The sequence below is a fragment of the Schistocerca cancellata genome, chromosome 4 (genome assembly GCF_023864275.1).
Source record: "Schistocerca cancellata isolate TAMUIC-IGC-003103 chromosome 4, iqSchCanc2.1, whole genome shotgun sequence".
NCBI lineage: Eukaryota > Metazoa > Arthropoda > Insecta > Orthoptera > Acrididae > Schistocerca > Schistocerca cancellata.
In genome coordinates, this window is record NC_064629.1 from 818,562,891 (window position 1) to 818,575,626 (window position 12,736).

Consider the following 12,736-nt stretch of genomic DNA (forward strand, 5'->3'; position numbering starts at 1 on the left):
TGAGGCAGTGGGTGGGGAGCATAAAATTTTCTTTGTTTCTCGTATCATGTGAATGGACAAAATGGTTTCCCTCAAATAATTCATGTCTGGTGTACAAAAATATAACATTGAGCTTCTCTTCGTTGTTCTCAAACCACTGCTGGGCTGTGCCATCCAAGTACACATTTGTCGAACACATCATGTCATCCCATCTGTTGTACTTTATGACTTGGTCGAATTCTTTCAGTCATTTCATTGGGACCTGACCAGTGTCTTCAGGAAACACTGATGGTTGCCTGATGTGCAGCTGACTTACTGCTGTTTTGGAATCCATCCGTCACCTGAATATACGGCTTTTAGGAGTGATGTACTGCTTGCATTCCAGTTCCTGTCTGTGTAGGCAACAGCTTTTTGTTGCCTAATTAGGACCACGGTGATGTGGATGTTTTGAAGCTCCCAGCATCTCTATCAAACAATATCACATCAAAACCACAATCAAGTCCAAATCCAAAGGTAGGGTTGCCAATGAATTACATCATTTAGCACTGGAAGCACATTAATTTCTGACACCAACATACAGCCAGAACAATTCTGACTTACTGGATGGAGAAGCAACTATTTATACGAACACTGGATATTTCATAATGCTGATATTTATACAAACATAACAAACATAAGATATTTCAAGAACCTTCCAGAAATGATAAATACTAAATAACAAATAATTGTTGGTGGTTTGGTCTGAACTGGTGACCTGCAGCACTTCAGTCATCAACACTAACCACTACGCCACTTCATGCAATACAGCTTGCAGTAGTATTTCTTGAACATGGTAAACCATGAATTTCAGATTATGAAGGAAAGAGGAAAAATGCGTGCAGCCTATAAAAATAAAAGAGAAAGAAAATAGAAACTATGATTTTAAGGTTTATATTTTACATATGCCTTAAAGTATAAACAGCTGTGGCAGCACAATGAATTATACGTAAAAAATTATAAAATGAGATTTGTGGAGCATTTGATGGAAGCCTTGGCACAAGTGACTAATTTCACAATAGTTACTGTTTTGAGTAAATTAAAGAATCAATACTCAACTAGTTTCTCTTTTTTGGAGAAATAGTGTTTAACAGTCACATTTTTGAAGTGTGCCAAAACTATTCATGGTTGCATCACGATGAAGCAAGAACTGATTGATGTAAAATTTCATTGTTCTTCTAACAAGTGAATCTGTTAAGGTGGCAAACTAAATACTTGCTGCTTTTTGTTGGGCTTAAAAGGTGTTAGTGAAGTCATGCAGAGAAGACAATTACATTAGGATTCAGCTTCCATTTTGTAAATGGTATTTGAAAATAATGAGCTTATTAAATCTCTTGTTCCTGTTTTCAACCAATTCATCAATTTTAAAACAATGTATCCTTTAAATTGTAGGAGTGACAATGTAGTCTTCAGGCACTGGAATTGCAACCATAAACAGACGAGGAAGCAGTAAAGTGCTAGCTGTATATTTCAAATATGTCAATACAGCAAAAGCAAAGTCTAAGCCATGCCACAGAGCTGCCTTTGCACGGAAGATTGCTCATCTCATTGTCCTTCATGAAATTCACACCACCCTGGCCTGAACTGGACATTCACTGGGTGCTATTTTTGCACCAATCTTGGCTGTATTCCTCTGTTACTGTAATCATTTGGTGTGCAGAGTGCAGGGTGAAAACTTTCCAATACAGGCGAAGAATGCACTGTTCTGACTGGCCGAAACACCAATAAATAAAATAAAATATAGTTTCAGGAGTAATATTTTAAACATACAAGCTTAGATATATTTCATACAGTTTATCAGAAACAACATGTTGTTGGAAAAATGCTAACATTGATACTGGTCTTGAAAACTGTAACACACACATTTTTTGATATGGCGTTTTCATTGCCCTATAAAAAAGATCCCTGAGTGGATAACTGTTGCAGTCAAGCATTTAAAACTTTTATTCCATCTCTACTCAATGGCAAACAGAATGATCCTGTCTTCAGGAATTTTTAACTATCTCTTCATTTTGAATTACCCGATGTTTTTTTTTGTGCTAGTTCCTATATCTGATGCCTCTGCTTAAATTTCTCATCTCAGTTTCTCTTCATCTTATTTGTGACTCATTAACCACCCTATTTTCTACAGCTCTGTTGTAAATTCTCTGTTTTATCTAAAATATTGTCCTTAGTATGACATTATAAACTTCCAAACTCTCCTATTTTGCTGTATTCTATTCTTGGCCTGGGACTACAAACCAGCTTTAACCCTTTTAGTGGCAAATACAATCTCATCGTGATCCACATTTTCGGCGAAAAATGCCAGTAATGATCTGATCGTGATGCCCTTCTCATTCATTTTTCCACACTTGAAGGCAAAGTTCTTAGTATTTCCTAGCCAAGACGCAAAAGGAAGCTTGAAGGCACAGCATATCGATCTTCTTTTCGATTGTCAGTGGGATATTTCGAGTAAAATAAACTTCTTTGGTGGTGTTTATTTACCGAGTATTTCGCGGCAGCATGGCGTCGTCAAGTAAGAAGTTGAAGTTCGATACGAGTGATTTAGACAATAATATGATAAGTAGTGGAAGTGAAGATGAATTTGCAGAAAGTGAATTGAATTATGAGATGTTCAGTGGAGAAGAGGACTCGTCGTTTTCTTCTTCAAGTGACGATTGTGCGTCAGCAAATGACGACGACGACGACGACGAAACACAACTGAATTGCAGTGCAAATACTTTTGTTGAAATAATGGATGAGGCATCAGATAATCCGCCCCCTCCAAGCTTTGTGTATGCAGAAGTACGAGGCCCTAAACATATACCAGCAAACGCCGCATCAATTGATTTTTTCAATTTGTTCTTCTCACAGCAGCTTCTTACGATTATGGTGACTGAGACTAACAGATACACTCACCAGGTGATTCAGTCAACGCATTTATCGCCAAATTTGAGAATCAAACAGTGGCAACCAACAACTGTAGCAGAAATGAGGGGTTTTATAGCAGTGATTTTGAATATGGGACTGATTAAAAAAAGACGACGATTTTTAGTTATTGGTCAACTGATGCAAACCTGTTGACACCGTGGTTTTTGCAAATGTTTTCATGCAACAGGTTTCAGTTGTTGCTGCGGTTCTTACATTTTGTAGACAATTCGAAACTTCACCCTCCTGGTCACCCATTACATGATCCAACAGCCAAATTTCTAGTGTTGGTGGATATTGCCAACAATGTTTTCCGCCGCTACTGCACTCCACACCAGCAACTGAGTGTTGATGAAAGTCTTGTTGGGACAAAGGTGCACTCACAGCTAATCCAGTACTTTCCCAATAAACATCATCACAGATGGGGAGTCAAATTTTGGATGCTGTGTGATTCAGTAGTAAATTACTGCCTAGGGTTTTATGCATACTGTGGTGCAAAAAGTGATGATGACAAAAACGAAATAAAAGAGAATGGCCTGGGATATGTAGACGTCATGAAACTACTAGCTCTTGGGAGCCACATGCAAAAAGGTTACCATGTGTTTTGCAATAACTTTTTTACATCTATTCCTCTGGCAGAAAAGCTGTATTTAGTCGGCACTTATCTAACGGGAACAATTAGGAGAAACAGAAAATTTCTGCCACATGGTCTTTTGTCGAATTATGCTGAAGGTCAACTGAAGTTTTTCAAGAAATCTTTTATACTTCTCTGTGGCTTCAGACAGAAGAAATCACAGAGAAATCCAGTCCTCCTTGTGAGTACATCATCCTCTGCTACATCATCAGAAAACACAATTCACAATAGACAGTCGGTCAAGAAACCAGATGTAATTTTTGAATATAATAAGTATATGGGTGGCATTGACTCATCTGATATGATGGCATACTGCTATTTAGATGAGAGGAGGACTGTCACGATGTGGAAGAAGGTAGTGTTCAGCATAATTGCCAGGATGTTGCTGAATGCATATGTTTTGTATAAGGAAAGTCTAAACCCCAGCAACAAACCACTGACACGGCTGAAGTTTAACAGCATAGTCATTTGCAAACTTTTTCAACAGTGGTTTCAGGCAAGGACTGCAACCACAAGTGCAATAGATATAAATGTACCTGCTCCAACAGTATATGGTGTAGAGACTCTTCCGGGGAGAAAGGAACGCTACTGTAGTGTTTGTTCTACGAAGGATAAGAAGCAGCGTTCACGAACAGTATGTGTTTGTTGCAAGAAAGGACTGCATCCTTCATGTGTTGGTCAGCATGTGTGCAAGTAGTTGTCATAACTGCAACCTCACAATTGTCAGTGATTTATGACTGAAGAACTGAGAACACGTTCAGAGCAAAACAATTTTTTTTGTAATGTTATATTCTTTTTGATTTTTTCCTTAGTTAAATAAAAATTTTTGTATTCCTTTATGATGTTTTTGTTAAGGAAACTACAGAGATTCCATATATACCTGAAATTTTTGGGTATGTCATCATTTGATGGGTCTCAGAGTAAACTGAAATCAAAGTTTTAATTTTTTTCGGTAAACCCCATCATGAAAATAATTTTTTTCTCTGAAAATATGTTCTTTGACAAGGTGTATTGCACATATTACTGTAGCCAGCAGCATTCCCTAAAAATTAAAAAAAATTACATTCCTTTATGCATTTGTTTAGATTTTATTGCAAGTATGGCAGAGGTCTGCATTTTACTGTAAAATCACATGACACTTTTAACATGATCTTTTGAGAAAACGTCTGGCACTAAAAGGGTTAAATAAATCCAAAAAGAGGACAATTCCTCCACACATCTCCCTTTTTCTCCTTTTTCTTCTATTTTCCAGAAGGGTGAGTCCCTGCTTCTGAAAACTCAAGACTTAAACATAGCACTTGAGCGACTAGAATTGTTGTTGTCTTTAAGAGCAGTAACCAGTCATTTTATCTATTTTCAACACTTTGATACCCCTAATTTATTACTACTTTTTCCTTGACAGTTTCTCTTGAGTATATACAACCAGTGAGAATGCAAATTATTTCTTTGGGCTAAATGTAAACTGTAGCATAGAAGACTGTTTCTATCAATCTGGAATACTACAAAATGTATGACCAGAGCTAATAATGGCATAAATTAAGTTACAAAATTTAAAATATACTTTGTTGGCTGAGTAGGCACTTCTTATGCGTAATCACCTCAGTAATGATGGCATAGATTAAGTTACAAAATTTAAAATATACTTTGTTAGCTGAGTAGCCACTTCTTAAGCATAGTGATCTCACGATCTAGGTGTTTCACCAACCATCTGAACAAATACACTGGACAACATCTGAAGACAACAGCACAATTCAATTCACGAGATGTCCATTCACCCTGCATGCAAGACACGCAATGCTCACCACTTTGGGCAATTTCCATAGGGAATAGAAGGCAGCCTCAGACGTCAATTGCTGTGCCAATTTGGGCCACGGCTTGGCACTGTGTGCATGACAAACTCTCAGTAATTGCTAGTGTAGCCTCCTCCACATCAATTCAAGATGATGATTCTGTACAGACATAGTCATATTGACATGTCTTTTAAAAATTTGCAGTGTTATATTTACACTGTAGACTATAAACCTAGTGTAACACAGGATATAAATGCACAAAAACAATAAAAATATTTTAGGACACACTTAATAGATTTTTGAAACATGAACTTCCCTAACATCTTAAATATTTTAGGGCAGCACAGCATCATGTCAGTCGAAGGGTGAGGCTCAATGCACTAAAATAAACACACATAGTGACTTATTGGATTCCTCCGAAAGAAATACATAAAATTAACTGGGTGCAATCTGGTTGGTTGTTTGGTTTAAAGGAGGGGGAGGGGGGAGGAGGACCAAAATGCGAGGTCATCGGTCCCTTGTTCCCAGTAAAAATAATTACACAAGGGAAAGAAGAAAAGAAAAGAGGCGTACAGCACAATAATAGGAGAATGGAAGAACCAGAAGAATGACAGAAGGACAACCAACACTACTATGGACAAAACAGGAAAAGAAAATCACAGAAAGAAGCAAAAAAGAGGTAGAAGGGATAAAAACAATAGAGCAGATGACCGTGGCTGGCTGACCCCGAGAATAAAAAGGAAAAGCCAGTCACTCTGCGACACATTAAAACATCCAACCTAAAAGTATTAGAATGGAGAACACAAAGGGATAAAAGACATGTGCGAAAACTTATATAGAATGATAAAACCCTCAGTCACGTATAAAACATATTTAAAAAAAAAAAATTTGCCACTGAGGCGTTGTCAGCTAAAATTAATGGCAATGAGTCCAGTAATGGAAGAGTCCATCGCAGGGCAGCCAAAGAAGGACAGCTCACCAAAATATGGGCCATTGTCAGCTGGGCACCGCACTGGCACTGAGGTGGGTCATCATGATGCAGGAGGTAGCCATGTGTCACCCAAGTGCAGCCAATGTGGAGGCGACAGAAAACCACAGAGTCCCTGCGAGTGGGCCGCATGGAGGTCTTCCACACATTCGTACTCTCCTTAATGGCACACAGTTTGTTGTGGGTACTGAGGTTACGCAATTCCGTCTCCCAAAGCCACAAAACCTTGTGGCGTAGTACTGAACGCAGGTCAGTTGCAGAAGCCTATCTCCATAAGCAGTTTCTGTGTAGCCAGTTTGGCCAGCCTGACGGCAAATTTGTTGCCTGGGATTCCGACATGACCTGGGGTCTAGACAAACACCACTGAACAATTGGACTGTTCCAGGGCATAGATGGACTCCTGGATGGTCGCTACCAAAGGATGATGAGGATAGCACTGGGTGATAGCTTGTAGGCTGCTCAAGGAGTCAGTACACAGAAGAAATGACTCCCCAAGGGATGAACGGATGTGCTCAAGAGCAAGAGATATAGCCACCAGGTCAGCAGTGAAAGCACTGCAGCCATCAGGCAAGGAATGCTGTTCAATATGACTTCCATGGACATACGTGAAGCCAACATGATCATCAGCCATTGAGCCATCAGCGTAAACCACTTCATGGCCTCGGTAAATGTCAAGAATCAAGAGGAAGTGGCAGTGGAGAGCCGCAGGGTTAACTGAGTCCTTAGGGATATGGGAAAGGTCCAGGCAAAGCCGCGGCGTAGGTGTACACCATCGAGGCGTACGGGAATGGACCTCAAGTATAGGTGGTAAAGGCAAGGACTCCGGTTCGGAAAGAAGGGATCAGACACAAACTGCAATTGGAGGCCCTGACCTGGGCCGCCAATGGGGGAGATGAACCGCCATGGGTGGGAAATGGAGACAGTAATTCGGATGCGCAGCAGAACTATGAACATGTGCAGCTTAACTGGCCAGCAGTTGTGCACACCTAACTTGCAATGGAGAGACTCCGGGTGCAATCTGCAAGAAATTTGAGATGCATAATAGACTATATGGTACAAGATGAGATTAGGGTTCAATGTCCCATCGACAATGAGATCACTGTAGATGGAGCACAACATCAGATTTTTTTAAGGATGAGGAAAGAAATCGGTTGTGCCTTTCAAAGGAACCTTGCCGGCACTCATCTGAAGCAATTTATGGAAATGATGGAAAACCTAATTCTGTGTGGTTGGATGTCGATTTGAACCATCAGTCTCCTGAAGGCGAGTCCATTGTGCTAACCAATGCACCACCTTGCCCAGTACAACACAAGATTGGCCTACAAATTAAATATATTAGGTCACACACAAATCCATGGCAGCAATGTTGTACAGTGAGATGAAAGTGTGCATTCATAGTGCAGCATTGGAGGCCTTAGGAATGAAGGATAGTTCTAAGAATAGGAATCCAGAATGGTCGACAAAGGATATTGAGGAAATGGTGAAAGATGACAACAACTGTAGCAAAGTGGTTAAGTAGACAAGACAGTGAGGATAAGAAGTGCTATGCAAGATGCAACAGAGAGGTTATAAAATAAGTTTCAGGAGCAAAACAGGTGATGTGGGGCAAAAGATGTGAGGAGATCTGTAGGTATATGGAAGAGACCAAAGTAAGAGATGCCTGGGTGTCCCAATAATTAGAATACAGCAGTGGAATAAGTATTACAAAAAGCTACTGAGTGAGAATAGAACTCAGTACAAACAGGCAGAGTATCAGCTGAGAGATGGGGATAATGTGAATATGGAACTAGTGATGCAGAACGAGGCAGGAAATATTGTCAAATGGCAGCGTGATCCTTTAATAGACTGACGAGGAATGGTGAAGAGCTACCAGAGGATTCTAATATTTCAGTAATAAGTTCTATTTACAAAAAAGAAAGCAACAGGGTTGTGATAATTACAGAGGCATGAGTGTAACTAGCTCAACAAGAAGACTGAGAATCAGAACTGGAACAGAAATTGTAGACATTGAAGAAGACAGTGGATATAGAGCAAGCATATTGTGTATTGATAATATAGTCTCCCTATGCTAGTTGATAGAAATAAAGGTAGGAAAGAAATTTGAAGACACATTTAGTGTTCAAAGATGTTGAAAAAGCATATGACAACGTCCCATTAACCAAGCTGTTCTAAGCACTGAAACTATATGGCACGGACCCATTCCGTGTAAGCAGCACATGTAACAGACATACGGACGTGCACAGATGAATATGGGTACAATATTTCAATCATTTAAAATATCTCTAAATTGTTTAAAATAAATAAAGGACTGAAACAAGGCTGCTGTTTGTCTCCAACATTATTCAAAATACATCTGGAAAAATAAATGCACTATAATGGGAATTCAGTTTGAAGACCAAAATGTGAGATCACAGATGACCAGATGCTGGTTGCCACCAATGAAGAAAATATCTCCTCTATGGTGAGAAAATTAATAGAGGAATATAGTAAATGGGGACTGAAGCTGAATATCAAGAAGAGAGAATGCTTAACCAATGGATCTTGAAATCTCAGAAATGTAACCATCGATAGTTGTGGAAGTTAGCACAACAGTAAAGGGAGCATAATTAATACACATGGACATATGAAGATGACTCGGGAAACAGACTGAGCTCAAGAAGGAGAGTAACATCAAAACTGCATTCCCTTACGTGGTCCAGAAAAACTGGATTAAAAACTAAACTTAATATACATAAAGCCACTATGACAATTACCATCAACAGTTTGGTGTGCTGTACAATTACGGAGAACTGCAAGAAGATAAAAACTGTAGAAATAGACTTTCTAAGACATGCATCAAGGACCTCCCATTTGAAACACAGAGCAAATAAGTATACCATAATGGCTGAAATAGAACACAGACACCTGTTTTCGTTTTGGATACCTAATTAGAAATGGACACGAAAGAATACCCAAAGATTTATTTGAATATAGACCAACAAACAGAAAGCGCAGAGGAAGATCACAAATTACGTGGATTCAAGAGAGAGAAAGGAGTATGAGGAATAGAAATCTGACCATTGCATACATACAAAATGGGTTAGCAATGGGGCTGAGATGCAGGATGTGGCAGAGACTGTAGGACCCCCGCCAATATTTTCATAATTTCTTCAGCAAATCTTATCTTTAGGTGGAATATTCAAATTGGTTTTTATTTTCTGTCATTAGCATAATGCCAGCTTTTTTATCTTCATAATGAACAACTAATATCACCCAACAAGTTCGATTCCTCTTCCTTCTTCGTTAATTCCTATTTTTCCAGTACTCATTCATCTTTTCCCAATATCATCTTTTTATTTCTTCTGTCTATGCCATTTCTTATTGTTGACTTCTTTTCCAGAAATACATCAATATTTGTTATCATTTGTTTGATAGTGGTGCCCAAAGAAGATTAAACTACACTTTTCTATATTCTGCTAGATATCCTCATTATTTCTTATTTTCCAGCCATCTGTAGTTTGTATTGCATCCACTATTTTTCTAATAATACATCTTTTAAGTACCTATATTCTGAGCACCTTAAGCATTCACATGCAAACAAACATCATGGTCTTACTACTGTGGTCTAGTGTTGTACTTTTCTATTCCTAGTTGTGCTTTACTTGTTGAAATTTTTGTTAAACTATATGCTCTTTCCAATAATATAACATTCACCATGGAATAACAACAATATCAAAAGCATAAATTACTCACAACATGGAGGCGGCACTGAGTCGCATACAGGCACAATGAAAAAGATTGCTAAATATCTAAGCTTTTGGAGAAGAAAGTCCTCCTCCTGAAACAGAAACAGAAACACACACACACACACACACACACACACACACACACACACACACACACAAATTTGACTCAATCCTCCTCTATGTGGGGAGTAGAAATCTATCCTTTTTAGATCACTGTTATTCAAATGTTCTTTCCATTTTCTTAATTACTGAAAATTTTTCTAATCCTTTCTGCTGTATGGTTTAAATTTGTTAACTCATTCTATTTTACATATTTGTGTTTCCGTGCATTTGTGCCCATTCTATATTATAAACCAAAGTTGGATGAGAACTGATGTTCATATGATTTTCTACTTCCATCACATGACTGTGGCTCCATATTTCACAACAAATCCACTACACAGATATACAGAAATAACAAATATATGTATTTCTACTTATAAATTTTACATTACTGTGCATAATGATTTGTATACATGAAAAAACATAGCCCAGAACATTTGCAACATACCCTTTCATTCCAGGCCACAGATGTTACAGAGTTTCCATCACCCGTAAGGTCACACAGTCTTGTAACTTGGCTTGTACAGGCAGACCATAGATAAACACAGCTACCGAGCCCAACACTTAGTACATTTTGCGAAGACCAGTCAACTAAATTGAGATAGAAGTCATCCTGCAACTCTGGAGCATCCAGAACCTAGAACAAAGTTACATGTTCGTGTAATGAATGTTCTACTACCTTATAGTTTTCAACACTACAGTTCTACTTGAAGAACTACGTCCTTTCCTGATGCTGAGGCACAATATGACAAAAACAACAACACAATTTGTTAAACAATAAAAAACTTCTCAAGATACAAAGCCTAGTATATAAGAAGGTAAATATACCACCTTAACTGCAATAGTAAATGATAGTTACAACATGTGAATTATAATTGTCTATGGTCTTATAATGATACTACATTTTTGAATGGACTGATTTTCATTTTTTTACAGCCATCTTTACTCTCGTACCAGAAGGTAATGGAACATGACATATATCCAGTCAGATTACATAATGTCATTTAAATCTCTGATGACAAGTGCCTTCAAATAAACAAAAAAGTAAAGCAACACAGCATTTCATTAGGATATACTAGGTGCAAAAGTATGAAACCAGAATTTCCCTATAGATGGTGCTTGCTGTCAGTGTAGGACCCACAAGACCGTGTCTGCAGTGCATTTTTGCTTCCTGTAACGGCTGACGAAGAAAGTCGGCACACAGTAGTCCAAGTTCCGTACATCGGTATCTCTTTCAAACACACAAACATGTCGAGTTTTGTGCATACGAATTACAATATGTGGACAGCATTGATTTTCTGTTATCACTTGACGAAAACTTCTGCAGAATCAAATTGAATGCTTGTAGAAGTTTTCAGGGAACATGCTCTTGGGGGAAGATAGTGTTTCAAGTGGTTCAAAAAATTCAAAAGTGGTGATTTTGAAGTGAGAAACGACAAGCATGGGAAACCACCAAAAAAGTTTGAAGACAATGAATTGTGGGCCTTATTGGATGAAGATGATACTCAAACTCAACAGTAACTCATGGAACAATTGAATGTGATGCAGAAAGCAGTTGCTCTTCGGTTGAAAGCTATGGGAAAGATGCAGAAAGTGGGAACATGGGTTCCACATGAACTAAATGAAAGACAGCAAGCAAATCGAAAGACCACTTGTGAAATGCTGCTCGCCAGATACAAAAGGAAGTCATTTCTCCATCGAATAGTGAAAGGTGATGAAAAATGGATATATTTTGAGAATCCTAAGCGTCGCATATTATGGGTGATTCCAAGCAACCCATCTACATCCACTACAAGACGAAATTTTTTTGGAAAGGAGACAATGCTCTGTGTTTGGTGGGATCGCTACCAACAGCAAATGATTGATTTAAATCAAGCATTATGCGAAAAATGATTAGAATATGGAAAAAGGCAACACAAAGTCATTTGTTCGATAATAATGGCCCATCACACACAGCAAAACGGGTCAGTGAAATGATCGAGACATTTAGTTGGGAAATATTAGGGTATGCGGCTTATTCTCCAGACTTGACTCCATCCGATTATCACCTATTTGCATCACTGGGACACGCTCTCGCTGAACAACACTTCAATTCATATGAAAATGTATGAAAATAGCTCGCTGAATGGTTCGCTTCAAAACAAGAACTGTTTTTTTGGCATGGTATTCATAGCCTGCCAGAGAAGTGGGAGAAAAGTTTAAATAGCAATGGAGATTATTTTCAATAAAATATTGTTTATCAGTTTCAAACAACAGACATGTATTTACTGCAAGCAAATTTTGGTTTCATACTTCTACACCTGATATATGTGTAATAACTATTTATACGGCTACATGTATGACTTATGTTTTTCCTTGTATGAAGTTGACAGATCCCATACCATCATAAAATGATCCTCGGACAAGTAAATTACTATACTACGAGGGTAATCCCAGAAGTAAGGTCTCCTATTTTTTTATAATTACACAGACCTGTTTATTTCTACAATGGTTTACATCAGTTTACAGCTTGAACATTTAGCTATTTTTCGACATAATCACCATTTCTGCCAACGCATTTTTGTAGACGCTGTGC

At 38.3% G+C, this 12,736-nt stretch overlaps 1 protein-coding gene across 3 annotated transcripts in view; it reads right to left on the reverse strand.

Annotated features, from left to right (window-relative positions):
• LOC126184834 (fizzy-related protein homolog) overlaps window positions 1-12,736 on the reverse strand; it is a 111,795-nt gene that overhangs the window by 62,056 nt on the left and 37,003 nt on the right. For all 3 annotated transcript variants that reach the window (XM_049927425.1, XM_049927423.1, XM_049927424.1), the window contains exon 6: window positions 10,610-10,798. In XM_049927425.1, coding sequence (XP_049783382.1) covers window positions 10,610-10,798 — 189 coding nt within the window. The remainder of the gene's footprint in view (window positions 1-10,609; window positions 10,799-12,736) is intronic.